At 41.3% G+C, this 19,814-nt stretch overlaps 3 protein-coding genes across 3 annotated transcripts; 1 reads left to right on the forward strand and 2 right to left on the reverse strand.

Moving 5' to 3' along the window:
* Positions 1–580: 580 nt before the first annotated feature.
* On the forward strand, positions 581–2,528 carry LOC135464680 (P2X purinoceptor 7-like). The gene is made up of 3 exons (XM_064742171.1): positions 581–1,189; positions 1,398–1,625; positions 2,366–2,528. The coding sequence occupies exons 1-3, from the start codon at positions 948–950 to the stop codon at positions 2,526–2,528; spliced, it is 633 nt and encodes a 210-aa protein (XP_064598241.1). The 5' UTR covers positions 581–947.
* Positions 2,529–2,820: 292 nt separating this feature from the next.
* Positions 2,821–7,176, reverse strand: LOC135464679 (uncharacterized). Its single transcript, XM_064742170.1, has 6 exons — positions 6,702–7,176; positions 5,999–6,185; positions 5,517–5,771; positions 5,161–5,332; positions 4,117–4,550; positions 2,821–2,951 (listed from the first exon to the last, which is right to left on the reverse strand). Exons 1-5 carry the CDS (start codon positions 6,966–6,968, stop codon positions 4,394–4,396), a joined length of 1,038 nt encoding a protein of 345 aa, XP_064598240.1. The 5' UTR covers positions 6,969–7,176; the 3' UTR covers positions 2,821–2,951; positions 4,117–4,393.
* An 8-nt stretch (positions 7,177–7,184) lies between these two features.
* LOC135464839 (uncharacterized) lies at positions 7,185–8,797 on the reverse strand. Its single transcript, XM_064742408.1, has 3 exons — positions 8,493–8,797; positions 7,775–8,048; positions 7,185–7,245 (listed from the first exon to the last, which is right to left on the reverse strand). The coding sequence occupies exons 1-3, from the start codon at positions 8,659–8,661 to the stop codon at positions 7,185–7,187; spliced, it is 504 nt and encodes a 167-aa protein (XP_064598478.1). The 5' UTR covers positions 8,662–8,797.
* Between the last annotated feature and the right edge of the window lie 11,017 nt (positions 8,798–19,814).

A 19,814-nucleotide genomic window follows, 5' to 3' on the forward strand; every position in this document is an offset into this window, starting at 1 on the left:
GACTTCCCATTGCCCAATACCCCCGTGGGGTTTCCGAGGTGATAAGAATAGGACCTCAGCCCTCTAGGCAAGCTTGTCGTAAAAGTCGACTAACCTAGAGCTCTGCTGTGTGAGCCCGGTGAATATCACATCACATCAATATCAATATCACATCTTCCTGGTTGTGTGAGAGGCAACCGGGAAGCGACGTGTTTGCCGTGGGTTGCGATCCGTAATCTGCGAGGATGGGATCCTGGTGGCTGAGGGCGTGTTGATCTTGCGAGATGCTCACGCCCAACACGTCACTTTGGCCCTTAGTTGGAGAGAGACGGGACGTCAGATGGCCCCGTTCCGATCAATCGGCTTGGTCACGTCTTACCTCGGTGTGGTCCCAAAATTTTCTCCATAACGTTCATAAGAAAATAAATATGTTTCAACTTTCGTTCGAGGGATTACGTTGGAAGCGGTGGCTCATGGGTCAGTCAAGTAGTTCGTGTCTGATGTCCTGCCTTGTAATCGGGAAATGGGTATGCATATCAAGGCCATCTATTTGAGTATACCTCATGTGGAGTCCTTGGTGTCTTTCCTGATGGATATCCTCTGGTTCAGACATCGCCTTTATTGGCACTCCGTGGAGGGTGGGGAAAACATGGGGTAAACTTTAATTACCTATATGCCATGTTTTCTTCAAACCTTTCTTCTAATGTCTCTATTTTAAAGTAAAGGACCGGTGAGTGGGCTTCCCGAGATTAATAATACTGAACAGGGTTACCAAAACTAATCCCCATAAGCCGTTTTAAACAATTCGCTAAATTAGGGTCAATTAAGCTTAATTAAGTGCCCCCCGGCGAGTAGCCCCGAGTTCGAGTCGCCCAGCTCAGCAGGGATATGACCTTTTGACCCGTGACGTAGAATCGAGAAGCCGGTCTTCAGGCAGCTACTGGGCCACATGTACTAAAACAAAAGAAATGGCTGATCCTGAATACGAGGAGTCGAGTCTTTTGTCGGAAAGTATGGAGAGCAGCAGTAGCAGTGATGGAAATGCGGACTTTGATGAAGAGGTAGACACCTGCAAAGCTACTACTTTGGACATAAACCCGTATATGTTCGAACCAGAGTGGTCATCGGACGGAGACGAGACACCCGAGGTGGAAGGAAGTGTCACGGACATTGAGCCTGAGGGTCCTGACCGACGTGAGAACACTGAATGGTACGACAAGTTTTCTATTTAATCGTAATGTTCATATATTGTGTCATAAAATAAGCATAGCGTTAGATCCCAACTTATTCCACCTTATCTCAAAATGTCCAAGCGTGATATTTTTATAATAGGCTTATGGCCAACCCAGGCGCTGTTTTGGTTATTTGCCCTGCGTTAGTAACTAGGTCTATATGCTTGTATTCTCCATTCGTTCCAGGTGTACTTGTGGTCAGTGTCATCCGCTGGATTCACAAGAGGAATGCATTTGCTGCCAAGAAATTTCCAGAGTGGTGGATAGGATCGAGTTGGCACCCGGGGATGAAAAACCGAAGTGCATAACAGAGCACCCAGGTTTTCAGTCTGTTGTTCTGGATAGGGATGTGCTGGAAACGGCTTACTATGTGTATAGGCAACAGTATGGACCAATGAATTTGACCCATAATTCGTAAGTACAACATCCCAGGTTGAAATTTTGAGAATGTAGCGAGGCTTTCCTTTTTAATGTGATTCCATGTTTGACAAAAGTTGACCTATATCACAGGCACTTGGTACCGATGAAGGGCCATACATATATAGCTGCATATACAGCATAGGGGCCTATATCTTTTGTTGTCATTCTGTGTATCGGTATCAAGTGCCTGTGGCCTATATGTGGAAAGAGGGATTATGCTGTTATTTATAAAACACTTGGTCTCAAGCTCCAAGGCTAGAACACATTTTGAAAGCATATCGAGAGCATTGTCCTCACCACAGGACTCCTCGCTTTGCATACATGTACCTCTAAGCTGTTAGTTCATCATGCTCATGTCAGAAAAAATGCAACGGATACTGTTTGATTAAGTCCTTGACAGAACTTTTATTAACTTCCTTGATACATAGCTTGTCAGTTGAGTATACATACATTCATCTTTCCAGTATGACTGAAATACATGTAGGACAAATATATACATATAATTCAATTTTCAAAGACATTTGTTTACTTACATCGACATATATCATGCGCAGTGGATATAAAAAAATTGTTTGCAGTAAAACAAAAAAAAATATGATTTGCATAATGTAGTTTTCGTCATAAACTTATTATTGTAATTATTGAATTAGCTTAATATGCCCAAAGTTAAAACGAAATAACAAGATATATACCAGACCATTTATGTACATTATCATTCATAATTTGGTTTGCAGGCAATATCGGTATGTAGCATATCGCCAGCTGTGTAGATGGTGTTGGAAATGGTTGGGGAAAAGAATTCGTGTGGTTCTTCCAGCATGCTGTGTCCACAAGATCTTACAAGAATTTCCCCTGGCTGATGGAGAACAGCGCACTGGATACTGGGATCCCCACTGAAAATAACAACATATATCCATGCTTCACTTGTAAATTATTTGAAAAAATGTACATAAAGCTATTCATGTTGTTTTACCCAGTTTGTTTTGTTATTTATTTCTTAGTTGTAAATAAATGTACCGCCACTTATGGCAGCGATCAGGATAACTGTGGTAATCAGCATATAATAATTCACTCATAATTGATTGATTTGCCTTTAGGCATTATCACTGTAACAAGAATGTTTCACTTCAACAACAGTGCTCACATGAGGAAGCCGGAGTACCCGGAGGGAATCACCAAACTTTAGTGAGTGCTGGCCACTCTTTCATATGACATTATCATACATATATCGTTTCAACAAAGGGGTATTGTAGTGGTGAAAAGCCAGCTTTAGCAGATCTGCAAGCGCCTTCAATTACTTAGCCACCAAGGCCCCATGAACTGTGTGAAAAATGTATTATGAATTATGACAATTATTAGACAGGCTGGATTTGAGCCAGAGCCTCTTGCCTCCATTCAGCTAAAGGCGTGTGCCTTAACCACGCGGCCATGACCCGTTCAGAACCCAAAGAGAACCAAACCTCTGGCAAGTGTTAGTCGCTATTCCACCACCTACTAAGGAGCGGTAAAAGTCCAGTGATTTTAAGCGAGGGTATCATTAGGTTTGCATATTTACAAAGTGGTCAACTGCTTAGCCACCAATGTCCCATGAACAGTGAGTGCAAGAGAATCATGACAATACTTTGACTGAGGCTGGATTTTAATCCCAGCCAGGTGTGTATGTACATCAAGTTGTGCCCCTTAGCAACATGACCGCTTATTGTTATACGGGTATGCTAATACACAATTAAGTGTCGCCAAGGCCCCATGAACATGGAATAAATCGTGAAAATTTGATGTTCTCGAGTCTAGTTGACCTCGTGCTTTGTCACACAGCACGAACACTACAGCATGAAGGATAAGCATCTATCCGTTAACATCCAACTAAACCCAGAGACCAACACCTATTTATTTCAGTCTAATAGGAAACAGAGAAGCAGAGTTTTACCTATATAAGCAAAGCAGAACAGAGAACCATTACAATTGAAGGTTAATTTACCATATACATATACAATTAAGCCAAACATAAATCAACAAGGTACAAAGTTTCATGCAACTATGCAAGCCCAACATAAAGTTCAATACAGCCAAACAAAATGTATTGTTTTACAATGTATAATTTACATGGTCTTCTCAAGATGCTAAATGACCTATTGAGTCAACAGTCTATGTAAGGATATCCATGCCCGAGTGCAATAAACACTTTTATTCCTTGCCTAATAAATCAAATACATTTACATACATTTACAATTAACATAAAATCTAAACATTATCAGCAACATCATAATTTTTTTCATACAAGAAAAAAGCGATTTGGGCAGAAAATCTTACAGCACATACAGATTCTCATTCTTGCATGATCAAACCTTTGATCAGGTGCATATATATTATAATCATACAAATAAGCTTGCCCTCAACCACATAAAAGCAAAAGCAGAGGAGAAAGGACCAGCACCAGGAAAGCAAATTGCCTATAAATCTATTTGACCATAGCGATGGTATGTACCAAATTTTTGCCGTGCCATTTCTCGATCTACGTCTTCCATTGCTGATGACAAAGGTGGCGGTACAATAAGGTGCTGTAGGCTCCTAGCTAGCTCGTCAGCATTACCAGTTATACCTTCAACAACGGCCGACATAAGGCGGTGCCCATAACCTGCAAAAGATAAGAACAGGAATTTACTACATCTTATTACATAAGAATTGCCTAATTAAAAATAGAGAAACTGTAGTCAATCTCATATGAGCACAGACAAAAGCTGTACCAACATGCAGTCACTGTATTACTCACCATATGTTGAGGCTACTGTTTCCCATCTGACTGAGGGCTCTCCTTTTTTAGCCTTGGAGAAGTACACAGTGAGCTGTTTCTCTCCGCTTCTCTCATAAGCTCTTTCTCTGCCGCTGTTCTCATTAACGTGGAGAGCAGCCAGGATTACTCTGTTAAATGACAAAAGCATTATCCTTTTTTCAGTTTTTACACATAAACTCCAGTCGAATGTGTACACAGTTTTATTAGTTCAATATTGTAAAATGTTTGAGCTAAAAAATACACTACTGTGGTTACATAATTATTATTAGTCCACACAACTGGTGATCTCCCGTTGGTTGATTTCTTGTTTATAGGCATACTTAAGAATTGTTCACTTACATGACGGCTTGCCAGCTTACAGGTGAAGGAAGCCAGAGTACCCGGAGGAAACCACCAAACTTTCACATATGCCACACATCCAGTTCTGCACACGGAGCGCAACTCAGGAGTACATCAGTACTGAAAGGCCAATCATTTCCAGCGAATGTATCACTGCTTTTTTTTGCAGATGCACAAGCGTTGTCAATCAATTAGCCACCAAGGCCCCATGACACTGGGAGCGAGAGAATCATGCCAATTCTATGACTCACGACTGGATTTGAACCCGAGCCTCGTGTGTCGGTGCAGCTTAAGGACATAGGCCTTCAGCCCAGACCCGCTCCTGATTTCCCTTTGGAAGCTTGCTTTCCAGTTACCTAGCAGCTATTGTGAGTTTATTCTGCATAGGTCTATACATACCTGTAGTGCATTCCCTTGTACTGGAAACTGGTATGTTTGGGAGCGAAATGCAGGATGGTGCTGTGGAATCCTTCCAAAGAGGATGTCTGCCCCAAAGGAGATAACTGTCGGACATCTTTCTTCCGCCAGGTGTCCGTCAAGATCTTTTCTAGTTCAACAGTTACTTTTTCACCTTAAAAATACATTTATTATAGACCTTAAGACATATGATCATATGTATACATGTATATACATGTGTGTATGTGGCTGAGAAAGCAAACTTAAAATACATTTAGCATTTGTCACAGAACACTCCGGCAATAATACCTAAGGAATTTGTTTACACTAGTTATCCATGTAGGTCTATAATAAGCTACCTGGTTTGAACCATTTCTTCTCCCTGGGTGCTGCCAGTGGACCGTGTTCACATTTGGGAAATAAATCTGAGTGTCCATCGTGGACTCCAAGAATGTGGTTGCACAGTGACAACCATTTTGCAAACATCATTTCAGGGTTGCCATCCGGGGTTGATGCAGCACACCAATACAAATGGTTGATAATCGATTTCTTCCATTCCTTCACAAGGGCACAATCTTGTGTCTGCCCCAGCTTATCCAACTTTTTACCAAGACCTATGGTATGGTTTAAGTAACACAGTCATGCATTATTCATCTCTTTGTACCACACATACCGTACAAAAAACACCATTAACAGTCCCTTTTAATTTGATAAGACAATAGAGAGTGTCCAATATTAGAGGAGAATTTCATGGGCAAACAAAACACACTCACAATTCTGTCCAGATGAAATTAAGCATACATGTAGTCATTAGATACGCACTGTAATAATAAAGTCTAACCTTTCGCCACATGCCAAATATCAAAGTAATGCTTGGTCTCCTGCAGGTTTTCCCTGATCCATTTAGCCACAGATCTATGTCGATCAGTAACAATGGCGTCGAGCTCCACACCATAGCTCTTGAGGCAGTCAATGCTCCGCTTTAGGCCCTCCAGCTCCATCCAATTACTGTTCTTAGCCTCATTACTCTGGAAAATAAAAAGATAAATATTCCTACAAGATACATAGAACATCTTTGAATGTATACGTTACATTATTGCAATACATACAAGTTATTACAACTCTAATGAAAGAATGAGAAAAACTAGTGGACGGATCAGCCTAAAAGAAAGTGTAGGATTCCAATACAATTCTTCAGTTAGAATACATTTAATGAATGTTTTGAAATTCTATCAAAACCTGCACAGGAATCAGTCTGTAGGGGAGGTAAATCTGATTAAATGGTTAGGATATATTGGTAAGTGTTTATCACCCTACTTAAGAATATTTCATTTATACGAATGTGCCAGTCGAACAGCTGGGTAAAGCTAGAGTGCCCACATGTAGATAGAGCCATCGATCTCTGGCAAGTTCCTGGCAACAATATCAGTTTTAACACGCTGAGCACAAGGCGTACCCAGCTTCAATGAGGGATCTTGTAAAAATCTGTAAAAAAAATTGCTGTTTTTTAGGAAAGGGGGCGGGGGCATGGGGGTTGCTTTTACCTGAACCAGTTGAAGATTTATTACTTTCCCCAAATGCAACTCCATTGTGGTGTAGGTTCCATATTTGGCTGAATGTCCAGGACTGTCAGCCCTCCCATCACCTCCAATGTGCAGCCCCTCGCCTAATGTTTTCAGTTCCTCCATCATAGCCTCCTGTTCTTCTTGCCATTTTTTATCTATCACTGGGAACAGGAATTTATTTTGATGTTCTTCGTAAGCAGTTTTGCTTACGAATGGCACCTGGAGGTATTTGAAAAACCTGTTCATTTTGGAAAACTGGTTTCCGGAGAAGAGCAGGGATGCGCTGGCCAAAACATTTCCAGCAAAGTAACACCCAACTTTAGGTTGGCTGTTCCAGGAGCGTGTAAAACCACAGCCGACTTCCTGGCAGATCTGTTTTACACTACTTGCTGTTCCAGTCTTTGTCGGTGGAAATATGGCTTTGCTTTCTCCAGCACACAAAGGGCAGCTCTTGAAAAGCTCTTAACTGGAACTGGAACACAATAAATTTCTCCTCCTTATCTTATTTGGTGTTACTTCAGACCTGCAACAATAAATTACATTTTGGATGCAATGCCTAAAATCCTAACATTAAGCCTAACAGTAATCAAGACAAGATCGCTTTCTTCAAAATTAACACATGAAAATATTATTTAAATTGATGTTTAATGCCACAGTACATTATGATATGGATCATTATGATTTGCACTTTTGAAGTCTAAGATGTCTAAGAAGTGACCAAGGCTTGACCCTGAATCCTGCAGCCCTGTGACTCATTTCACAAAACAACTTACAACACAAATTTGCTTTAAATACCCTGGCAACGTACGGCTACAACATACTAGGGCTAACGACTTCTTCGTGAAATGATACCGTGAAATGATACCCTGAAGCGCACACCCTACCCATTGAGCTATAGGGGTATTTGGGTAGCTCTTGGGTAAGTTTTTGTTATACATACTAAGACTGGACATGAACTGAACAACATCTCAACATTCCCAAAGGGTAGTAAATTGTTAAAAAAAAAATATTCAACTGTTCATTTTGAAGAAGCAAGCGCGTTTAACACATACTCTGACTCTAGTTCTTTTTCGAATTCCTGCTCTTCAAATGACAGGTCACTGGGAATATATTCCGGATCGGACACATTTTTGATGGGTGTCTCTTCTGGGCTGGACAACCGGGCAAGCTTGACAGGAGTCGCATGTAAGTTTGGGCTGGCAGTCCGCTTCCTGGGTGTTGAGCACATGGGCATTGGAATTGTAGCAGTTGCAGACACCTGTTGTACTATGTCAGCAGCAGTTGTCTGCGTTGCCTTGTTTATCTTTTTAAGTTCAGTCTGACTTCCTGTGAAGAAGAAAAACCCAACACAAAATAAAAATTAATAATCCACATCTCTAGCAGCATATTTACAAAAAAATAATCTTTAAGTCTTTCAAGTGTTCCCCAAAAAGTACATCAATATTAAACTGTTAAGGAACACTGTCTGGTAGATTATGTTTGACAGATCAAGATTCCTTCCCCCACATCGAAATAAAAAAAAATATTTACATTTTCAAAATTGCCATGCATTGTTGGAAATTTCCCTGTAAAAGGATGAACATCTCGCTTCCAATGCATATGTTAGTGTTCTTATTCACATATGCATGATTGGGCTCACAACAATAAACATTCACCTCATATGTATTACAGTGCACCGTCTCAATCTTTTTGCTTTAGGCAAAGTGTCACAAGTTGATTTATACTTGTGACATGTGTGATAAGAATACTATAGGCTATAACGCAATATACCTTTATTACGCTGACAATGCTTGCGTGAATACTGCGTTGCACGAGTTATAGTCAGCGGTGGTACAGGTACGTCCACTGGATCAACACTTTCTTCAGTGCAAACATCTGCATCAGGACTGCATGGTTCAGGAGCTGAACTGTCAGCACTAGCACTTGAACTGGCAGTCATACTCACAGCTGTGTGTCGCTAAAAAAAAAGGAGGTCAAAATTTCATTTAAGAACAAATAACTTTATACTTTCACACTTTGCCATAAATTGGGGGGTCAGTGACTAATCAAAAGTACACCTTCTAAGCCTCAAGGAAATGTTAAAACACACTGAGCCAGGTTGAATATTGGAAATATACTTATATCAGCATGACCGTAATCCAGTGCACACTGCAATGAAAGTGGTATGAAATACTATCCTTTCAAAATTTATTAATAAATTATTTAAAAAAAAAAATAAGAAAAATGTCCCATTTACGAAATAGCGATATAAATTCACATCAAATAAATTTGAATATTAAAATGTTACTGACTGTTGGGACAGAAATAATTGTGATTTTTAATATTAAATTTGAAAGCATGAGTGGTCTGGCTGAGGGTGGGAAATTCAAAAACAGGCTTAACATTGCCAGTTTAATATGTTACCAAAATTGCTGAAGTTTCTGAATTTTCAAATTCAATTTCAAAAAGTAGGCCTACTATACCGATAATTTTGTCAGTATTTCCGAACATGGATTTGATAACTGTAGCACACTTGCAATCGCCTGATGTTTAAAATGAAGCCAAACGGAGAAAAATGAGAAATGAAACGGTAATTATCTGCATAATTGGCTGGCTTAGGCTATGCATATCATACTATGCAAGGACGCTGCAGAAGGGATAAGGTTACAACAACAACATTCTTAGAACCGGCACAGCTTTTTCTACAGTGTGTTCTACCACAATGTTGGCCGCAATATCACCTGCTCGAATCGAAGTTTGATTTCATTAGGCCTACAACCAGAAATGTTTAATTTAAAATATGGTTTCTATTTAGGCTGTCAAAACAGTGTTGCACATAACAATGTCACCTACTTTGTGAGCTGACAATTTCACTGTGGCTGCACTGCGACGCTTACCACCGGATACTTGCTGATCTTGTCCACTTGTAGAGGGCTTGGCAGACATTTGGCCGTGAACACTAGGTACAGCAGTGTTCTTTAAATACAGCTGACCCACAAAGCCCATCTTAAATTCAACCAAGTTGGAGAAATCATCTTCCCGAAAGTGTGAAGAGCACAGCAGGGAAGTTGGAGACGCTGTCACCCAATCTTTTCGTTTGGTTTTCACAAATTTGTTCCACAAATCGAGCCTTTTCTTATCGTCGTGTGGGAACATATGGAGACAAATCCCTTTCTACGTCACTTCCGAATATTCATGAGGCGATGCCCGAAGTTTGCTTTGCTATTTTGGGCGACAGACGGGACCGCTTAGGTGAACTTAATAAGTAAATATCTCCCCAAATTTACGCTGGAGGCCGCAATCTTTGCCGAATTTCAACACTGTGAATGTTTATTTAGTGTATTATAAGGCATAGAGGCATGAAAAACATTACCGGTCGTTTACTTTAACTACCAGGTCTTCCTCTCAGCCAATTTCAAATGCTAACAAACAGAGAAAATCAAAGGTTTTTTCGGACTCGAGAGAACTATAAAAGCCGACCAACTGTCCTGTCCGTTATCAACCAACAAAGAGGGAACAGAAGCCGGCCTCGAAAACTCATCCATTTGTAACAAAAAAGGCCTTACAGGGTTCAGCAGGTACATCAAAAAATTACGATTCAGAGACATTCTCATTACATGATTCCGAAAACAACAATAAACAAATTTATTAGCTATAAACAACATAACATATTCCTGTCCATACCTACCCCCATAATTACCTGAACAGCTGTCGGGGAATTATACGTGACAGGGTTTAGGGTATCATTGAATTCTCAGAAGAGGAAATCTGCACAGAACTGAAATCACAGCGTGTTACCAGAGTGAAACGCTTCACTACAAAGAACTCTGGTAACATCAATAAACTAAATACATATCTTCTGACCTTCAACAGTAAATCTATACCGTTGTATATCTACATTGACCCCTATAGGGTTAGTGTGGACTTAAATATGCCTAACCTGACAGGTTGTTTTCGCTATCAAAAGTTTGGTCATGGCAAGGGCCAATGTAAAAATAATCTGGTTTGTTAACGGTGCGGCAGTGAGGGTCATTATCATGTGTTGTACACATGTAAATTATCGAAGAACACCGGTCTGTAACTGCAAACAACTTTTACTAGTCACTCATAACTGTACAGTCTATATCATGCATCTCTATAGTCCGTTTCACATATAGATGTAACCACATTATATGACATCTGCCCTCTTAAGTCCATCAAACGTTTGTCAACTACTAAAATCTATTAACTGAAGACAACTAAAGTCTTTGAGTATATAATTTCAAACTTAAACTAGCAAACTGCATGGAAGAAATCTAAATTCAATGTTGCCTATTAACTTTTAAATTTATTGTCCTTTGACTACACTACAGCAACATTGCTAACTACTGCTAAACTGTAAACTTATTCAGAACTTCTAGAAACGAATGTCAATCAAATCCTAACGTTTTGGAGGTCGGACCACTCGTCCAGAGCGCGTGACTTTACGTCCACTAAGCTGATTTGCTTGAGGCTGATTTCCTACAATAGGGGTTTCCTGCATGTAGTCATCAAGTGGGTCAACTTCCGGTGGGGTCATCTCGTAAGTAATACCTGGAGCTGGCTTTAAATGCTTACGGTTACGACGGTATTTGCCTCTGCTCGTTTCGATATTATAAGATCGCGGTGTTGGGAGCTTATCTGTGACAATTCCCGTTGTCACCCAACCCTTTTCATTGTCTAGTTTTACACGAACCGTGTCGCCTGGTTTCAGTTCAGGAAGTTCTCGTACACCATGACGATCGTTGAAGTAGCGTTCATTCAACGATTTGGCTCTATCATCATTCTCTCTCACCTTCTCAAAGTTCGGCCACCTTGGAGTTAAGTTTTCGGTGAGAATGGGGAGGGTTGTTTTTAAAAGTTAAAGTTCCGCCGGACTACATCCTGTAGGCTTCGTCGGCGTAGAACGGTAAGTCATTAGGCCAAGAAAGTGATCTTTCTGTCCTAATATTTTCTTCGCGGTCGCGACGGCTCTCTCAACTTCACCATTTGCCTGATGATGATGAGGGCTCACTGTCGTATGCTGAAAGCAATACGCGGTTTGGAATTCTCTAAATTCTCGCGAGACAAAGTTGGTACCATTGTCAGTAATAAGTTGTTCGGGCGTTCCGAATCGCGCGAACATCTCTTTCATCTTGAGAATAGTAACATTACTGGTTAATCGCGGGACGTGTTTTAACTCAAAGTATCGCGAAAAGTAGTCGATTACAAGTAAGTAATGTTTACTTTTGAATTCCAGTATATCTGCGGCTAACTGTTGCCAAGGACGCGAAGGTAACGGCGTTGATTTTAGCGGTTCCTTGCGTAAACTAGGTCTGTTTATCTGGCAGTAGGAACACTGGGCAACTTTAGTCTGGATCTGCTTTGTTAATCCTGGCCACCATACTGGTTGGTTGGCCCGTTGTATGCACTTAGTCATGCCTAAATGTCCGTCATGTATTCGGTCCAAGATCTCGTCTCGAGAACTCGCTGCAACCACAATACGTATACCACAAGTCAAAAGTCCATTGACTGTGCTCAGTCTCTCACGTACAGAAAAGTAATCTCGGATACTTTCAGGTACATCTCTCGCGTGTTCAGGCCATCCATTTTGAACAAAGCGAATAACTGTCAAAAGTTGTTCATCTGCGTTGGTTGCTTGTCGCAAACTGTCTAATTTCGCGTCTGATGCTGGCCAATGCGCACGTACCGCGTTTACATGCGCGATGACGTCTTCTTCTACCGATGTGTCTTCTGTCGTTAACAATGGGCTTCGCGAAAGCGTATCGGCTACCACCATTGTTTTACCTGGTGCATGTTCCGCAATAGGATTGAATCTCATTAGTCGCATTAACAGTCTCTGACATCGAATCGGCACTTGATCTATGTCTTTACTGTTCATGAGAGGAACAAGCGGCTTATGATCCGTCACGAGTCGAAATGATTCTAATCCAACTAGATATCGCGAAAATTTTTCGCAGCACCAAACTGAATCTAGGCACTCTTTTTCAATTTGTCCGTAGCGCTTTTCAGTTTCGGTAAGAGTTCTAGATGCGTAAGCTACCGGTTTCCACAGCTGACCATGTTGCTGCAGAATAACACCACCAAGTCCGTATCGCGACGCGTCTGCGCTTACCATCGTTGGCAAGGTAACGTCGTAGATTGCTAATACAGGTGACAATGACAGAGCATGCTTAACAGCACGAAAAGCTTTGTCCTGTGGTTGTCCCCATATCCAAACCTTATCTGATTTGAGCAATTCATTCAGTGGTTGTAGCATGTCCGATAAGTTTGGTACATATTGTCCAAGGTAATTTACCATACAGAGAAAGCGTCTTAATTCTACAATGTCATTAGGCGGCTGTAAGTCCACGATCGCCTTGACCTTGTCGGGGTGAGGACTGATTCCTTCAGCACCCAGTCTATGGCCTAATATGTCCATTTCTGTCTGACAGTGCACAAATTTCTCCTTATTTAACGTCATCTGTGCTTCGCGCACTCTATCGAAAACACGATTTAAATTTCTGTCATGGGATTCGCGAGTATCTCCGCCCACGAATATGTCGTCCATGAAGACCGCGGTACCCTCGAGGTCACCTAATAATTCTGTAACGATGCGCGTGAAAATTTCTGGCGCACTCGAAATTCCAAACGGGAGTCTACAGAAAGCATATCGTCCGAGATGCGTCATGAAGCATGTTAGTTTTGAGCTTTCATCGTCAATAGGAATTTGATAGAAACCGGAACTCGCGTCAAGTCGCGAAAAGTACTTCGCGTTTGCCATCTTGTGTAGAACGTCGTCAATTGTCGGAAACGTATATCGCTCGCGTTTAATCGCTTTATTGAGCTGTCGCAGATCGACACAAATGCGCACTTTGTCATTCGGCTTTACCACTGGAACCATAGGCGCACACCAGTCTGTAGGTTCGGTAACCTTTATGATGACACCTGACTGTTCCATACGTTTCAACTCCGCTTCTACTTTTGGTAGTAACGGAATCGGTATTCGTCGCGCAGTATGAATTGCGTACGGTGTGACGTTTTCTTTCAGCTTTATTTTCACCGGATCGCACCTCATAAGTCCAATATCACCGAATACACTGTCGTTGATCTCATCCAATCGTTGGATTAATCCCATGGCAACTGCTGCTCCACGGCTCAACAAGTTATGTGTAGGTCCAGAAACAACAAAAATGTTCACTGTAAATTTCTCATCGTTCAGCCTAATGTCGGTTTCGAACTCTCCCCGAACTGTCAGATTTCCGCCGGGACTGCTTAACATAGCACTGGCTGGTTTGAGAGCTGGTCTAGGCTGCAGTGAATTGTATGTGGTTTCACACATAATTGTCACATCTGCTCCAGAATCAATCTTGAATTTAATCGATTTATTGAGAATTCTAAGATTGACAGTCCATGCTGGTTCCTGTGAGTCGACACAATTAACAGCTCCAAGGAAATTATAACCATTGTCAAGATGTAGCTGGCTTGTCTGATGAGTAACAATGTCAACGTTTTTAGTTAGACAGCATCGTTCATAATGTCCAATATGGTGGCATCTGTTACACTCCGCATTCTTAGCAGGACATTTATTACGTGCATGTAATAAATTACAACAGGTACAACGATTACCGACTGGATTTTTCTGCTGCGATTGTCTCTGTCTAGGCCTGGCACCGCCACGCGTATTTTGTCTGTTTGACTGGCTACCTCTACCTCTGGCATTGACTATAGGCGTTGCCCGGGACTGCGTGACCCGTATAGCATCGGCTGATGCTGAGGTTGACCGAATTTCATTTCGCTGACTTAACTAGTTCTGAGTGCCGAGCTGTTTCAATTGCACCATCTAATGTTAAGTCAGTTTTCATTTGTAATCGTTCCGATACTTGCCCGTCTAATAATCCTATAACAAGTCGGTCTCGTATGTATTTATTTCTGGCATCACCACAGTCGCAGTGTTCGCTTAGCGCGTACAAATTCCGCACAAAAGTTTCAACACTTTCACCGTCTTGCTTTCCATATTTGTTGAACCTACAGCGCTCGAAAATCACATTTCGCTTGGGAACAAAGTGTTCATCAAATTTCTGCAGAACTTTGTTATAGTCTTTCTTGTCATTGTCATTGAGAGCAAACGATTTGAAGATTGCCTCGGACTGTGATCCCATTGCATAGATCAGCGAACTAACTTGAACGTCACCATCTTCCTTGTGGAGTTTTGTCGCGTGTCTGAAGCGACTGAACCTGTCTCGCCACTCTACCCATTCCGTTGATCTGTCGAACGAAAATGGTTCTGGAGGTTCGAACTTGGCCATTCGTCTATCTAGTCTGACCACTCTGACACCATATCATGTGCTGTACACATGTAAATTATCGAAGAACACCGGTCTGTAACTGCAAACAACTTTTACTAGTCACTCATAACTGTACAGTCTATATCATGCATCTCTATAGTCCGTTTCACATATAGATGTAACCACATTATATGACAGTCATGATGCTTTCGACTGTAGCAGCGCAGTTAAGTGCTGCAATTGAAGTGGAGATCACGTGGCCTCCTCTAGGGACTGCCCACTTTTCGTAAAAGAAAAACAAATAATCACAATGAAATCTAAAAACAATGTATCGTATCAGGAGGCCCGCGAACTATCCTTGCCTCCTAATACTTCACTGCAAACTTCATTTTCCAATGCGGTCAAGCAAGTAGCATCTGTTGCTTCTCAAACATCAATGCCTTGGCCCATAGCAAATTACAAATCTTGTCCTGTTTCTGTAGAACTTACTGTTCGACCTGCTTTTAGTACTTCAACCCAGACTACATCAGTACAAGAGATAAACCAGCGAATAATACTGACCAACCCAATAACCCTAATCAACCTAAAAACAAAAATACGTCCGAAAATAAACCTCCAAATAATTACAATAAACCTAGTGGCCCAACAGAGCGTCCCTTTAAGGCCACTACGGACCCTGCCTAAACTTTCAATAGGTTTGGATCGTTGGAGGACGTTGGTCCTTCAACATCAGATGGGGATGTGATGGATACATCACCCGCACCACGGAGATCTTCCAGCCGATCTCCAAGAAAGGGTCGTTCGCGGTCCAAACTTAGAGACATACCCCATACGCCTTCCTCCATAATGCCTTCTTTAGATGAAATTATAGAGTTGAATTGTGGAGGTCTTAAGGTAAATTTTATTAAAATAAAACAGATTGTTCAATCAGTAAATCGTATTTCCCTTTGTGTTCAGGAAACTCACCTGAAGACATCTGGCAAAGATAAGACAACTCTTAAACATTACTTATTATACAGTACTTCCACAAATGAAGAAGAGCGAGCTGCAAGTGCCTCTTCTGTCTTCGTCAATAACAATATTATTCACAGCTTCACTCTGGATACAGAGCTTTAGGCTGTGGCCGTTCGTGTTTCATTGTCCGAAACAATCACATTATGTTCAGCTAAACATTTCTGTCAGCTTTGCAGTTAGATAATTTAACAGAACAATTGCCAAATCCTTATATATTAAAAGGGAGATTTTATTTCCCATAATCCACTATGGGACAGTAATAATACAAAATATAAGGGCAAGATGGTGGAAGACTTCTCATCTAAGGATGAACTGTGTTATTTCAATGATGGTTCTAATACTTATTTACATTCGGGTAATTGCGCTTATTCTGCAATCGACCTTACTATCACGGATCCATTACGTCTCCCTGATTTTTCTTGGAAAGTGCATGACGATCTGTGTGATAGTGACCATTTTCCCCCATTATCCCAGAGCATATCACTCCTAATTCTTTAGAGTGTGTAGCTAGGTGGAAATTTGATAAAGCAGATTGGATCGCAATTGGGATGTTTTGTGGGGCTGCTTTAACCTCAGAGGCTCTCAATGCAGCAGATGATCCTATATAAAATTTAATGACCTTGTTTTACAAGCAGCTGACAGAACTATCCCTAAGACCTCGACAAATCCAAAAGTAAACCCGGGTACAACAATGACTGTCGTAAAGCCATAAAGGACCGGAAAAAGGCTGAACGCAGATTTAATCATTGTCCTACTGATAATCATTTAAACCAGGTTCGCAATTTTAGAGCTAAAGCTCGTCGACTACTCAAGTCCAAGAGACGATCTTGTTGACGTAAGTTTGTTTCGGACACTACGTCAAAAACACCCATGCGTAAGGTGTGGAATACAATTCAGAAACTTAAGGGCAAAAATAATAAAGCTAAAGTTCAGCATTTAAAGGATGGAGATAATATGTTAACCTCTCCATCCGATATATTGGCCGAGACAATTTCTCAGAAATCTTTTTCTGAGAACTATACTTTTTTGAGAATTCCAACATATTAAAAAGCAGGAGAAAATTAAATTGCCCTTTTCTTCTAAGAATTTAGGAAAATATACTCGCCCTATTTGTAATATAGATGAACTAAAAACTGCATTAAAAAGGCACACGATAGTGCTTGTGGTCCTGATAACGTTTATTACAAGTTTCTAAACCATTGACCACCTGAGCCACTGTAGACTCTCTTGGACTTGCTTAATGATATTTAGAGGACTGGTAATTTTCCACCGTCACGAAGGGAGGCGTGTATTATTTCCGTTATTTAAACCGGGTAAGGATCATACTGATTCAATTAATTACCGTCCCATAGCTCTTACCAGCTGTGTCTGTAAGATGATTAATGATAGACTTGTTTTTTTTATTAGAAACAACCAATTTAATATCTAATACACAGTGTGGCTTTCGGCAAGGTTGATCAGCTTTAGATCTTCTTGTTCAATTCAAAACTTTTATTCGTGATGGTTTTAGCAATAGTGAACATGTGGTGTCGATATATTTTTTGACCTTGAAAAGGCCTACGCCACCACACTGAAATATGGTATTTTAAAAGACCTCGCGTATGTGGCTCTTAAAGGTCGATTACCGATATTGATGTTAGAATTATCTAATCGACAGTTTAAGGTACGGGTTGGGTCCACTCTTCCTGACTAATGAGCAGCAAAGGGGTGTTCCTCAGGGCAGTATATTATATGCAACATTGTTGGTCATCAAAATATATAGCTTAACACAAACATTAACATCTCGCGCAGGGCTTTTTTTATACGTGGATGATTTCCTTATATCCTGCCGAACTAAAAATATTAACAATAGTGAACGTCAGCAGCAGCTTTGTCTCAGTAAGATCGAGAAATGGGCAACTGAAAACGGTTTTAGATTTTCAACCTCTAAAACCGTCGGTGCCGATATAAGCTAGATCTTGACCTATAGGCTGCCCCACATGCACAATGATGAGATGGTTCAGACATCTGTAACAAAATAAATAACTTTTTTCTAATAATAGTGCAATAATTTCTGTTGTTGTTTCCTTGCTGTTCATTTATGAATTTTGATTATAGATTATTCTGTTGATGGTCTTGTTACTGTTGTTGGTTAATAACGTTCAGAGCGGTGACATGTTAGTGGTGTTCAGTCTTAGTCATATGCAGTGACTAGCTGTTTTGTCTTTTGGCAATTGAAAATAATAAATTTCAAAAATCCATTCATTCTTGAGATTATAGCCATGCATAGAAAACTGATTAAAACAGGTAAAGATATTATATTCTGTTGTGATCTGTTGGGGTGTTGTCCAGTTGTCCCTTGGCATAGTCAGTTTTCTCTTATGGATTTGAAAGCCTGTACTGAATGTGCTCTTGGAGTTTTCTGGCTGTCTTGCGGAGTGATCTCCCCTAAACTGTCTGTTGCTTCTTATAACCCTTGTGGTACTTGTTCACCCTTTAAATCTGTTGTACCGTTTTCTCGCTGCAAGGTGAAATACTGGCGCCGACAGCTCGGAGTTTGGCAGCAGTGGGCTTGTCATGGCCATTGTTAAGTCTGTGGATTGTGGACGCCGCCCTTCCCTCCATATTTCTGCTGTAGTTTACATTCTTGGGCAAGGAGACAGTGAGTGACCTGTTGTGAGCTTCGCACTTTTGAGTGCTGGTGTTCATCCGGAGGGTGTAGAGGGCTGTCTCGCTCAACTTCATGTGCAGTACTTCGGTCAATAGTTTCCTGTCGTTGTCATCCATGTTGAAAGGGCAGGGTTTACTGGTGGATAAAAACAGGGATCTGTCCCCGGAGGAGCAAACCACACTTCCTGCGGCATTTGGAACAGTCCCCACCGTAACACCTGACCGTTGCATCCACAGCCCTGGGTAGGTGAATTTTTATTCTTCTCATGTCACCATTCTCCCCAGACATAAGTTGAGAAAATATCAAGTTACACCTGGCCTTAACGTCCCGGCTCAACATGTTCTGTGCTTTCTTCCTGGCTTACCTCGTTTGGCCCTGTCCCCCGAACATGACATCGCTGAACTTAGCCTGTTTGCATTTCTTGAAGTGGGATCTACCTAGGTGAGTGGGGTCTGCTACCCGTTCGACCTCCCACTAGTGGCTCGACCAGTCGGATGCCGTCTTCCACTCCCTTGGCTGACCTGGAGTCGCCGTCCGTGGTTACGTGCTTGGATAAAACACCTTGCCTCGTCAATGTCCTTCCCGATATTCCCCTCGGACCAGGGGGCATGTGGGTTTGTGTTCGCCGTGCACTCCTCGTGTTCTCCAGTGCACTTTACTTGGAAGCCTTTCCCTCTTAGCCAGGACACAGCCCAACACAATTTATTCTTCAGTGTAGCGGAGACAATGTATTGCTTGTCTGTTGATGTCTCCACAGCCAGTGAAATTACCTGTGAAGCATTCTGGCCTGGTTTCTTGGGGCTGGTTATGGTAATGCTGTTGTAACGAACATCTGTGGCCAGAGTTATTGTGCTGTCATCCTCCCCTCTTTGCCTTTTGTATGCCTTTACCTCTTTCATCTTATTTGGCATATGCTCTCTGTTCAGCTTTGCGATTGCAGATGTGACATGGTTACGTAGATTAAATATCAGTTAAGGTTGTGAAAGAAGCCAGGGAGGTGACTCCAGAAAAGATACTGGAGCTATTTCCTCTAGCTTGATGTTAACTCCCACAATATGGTCCCGTATACGAAGACCGAACGAAGAGATCTTATTGGGACATTTATTAAATTTATCTACATAAGATGGGTTAAAAACACAGTCGTAAGCAGGGTAGGGTAGTCGT

The sequence above is a fragment of the Liolophura sinensis genome, chromosome 4 (genome assembly GCF_032854445.1).
Source record: "Liolophura sinensis isolate JHLJ2023 chromosome 4, CUHK_Ljap_v2, whole genome shotgun sequence".
Taxonomy (NCBI): domain Eukaryota; kingdom Metazoa; phylum Mollusca; class Polyplacophora; order Chitonida; family Chitonidae; genus Liolophura; species Liolophura sinensis.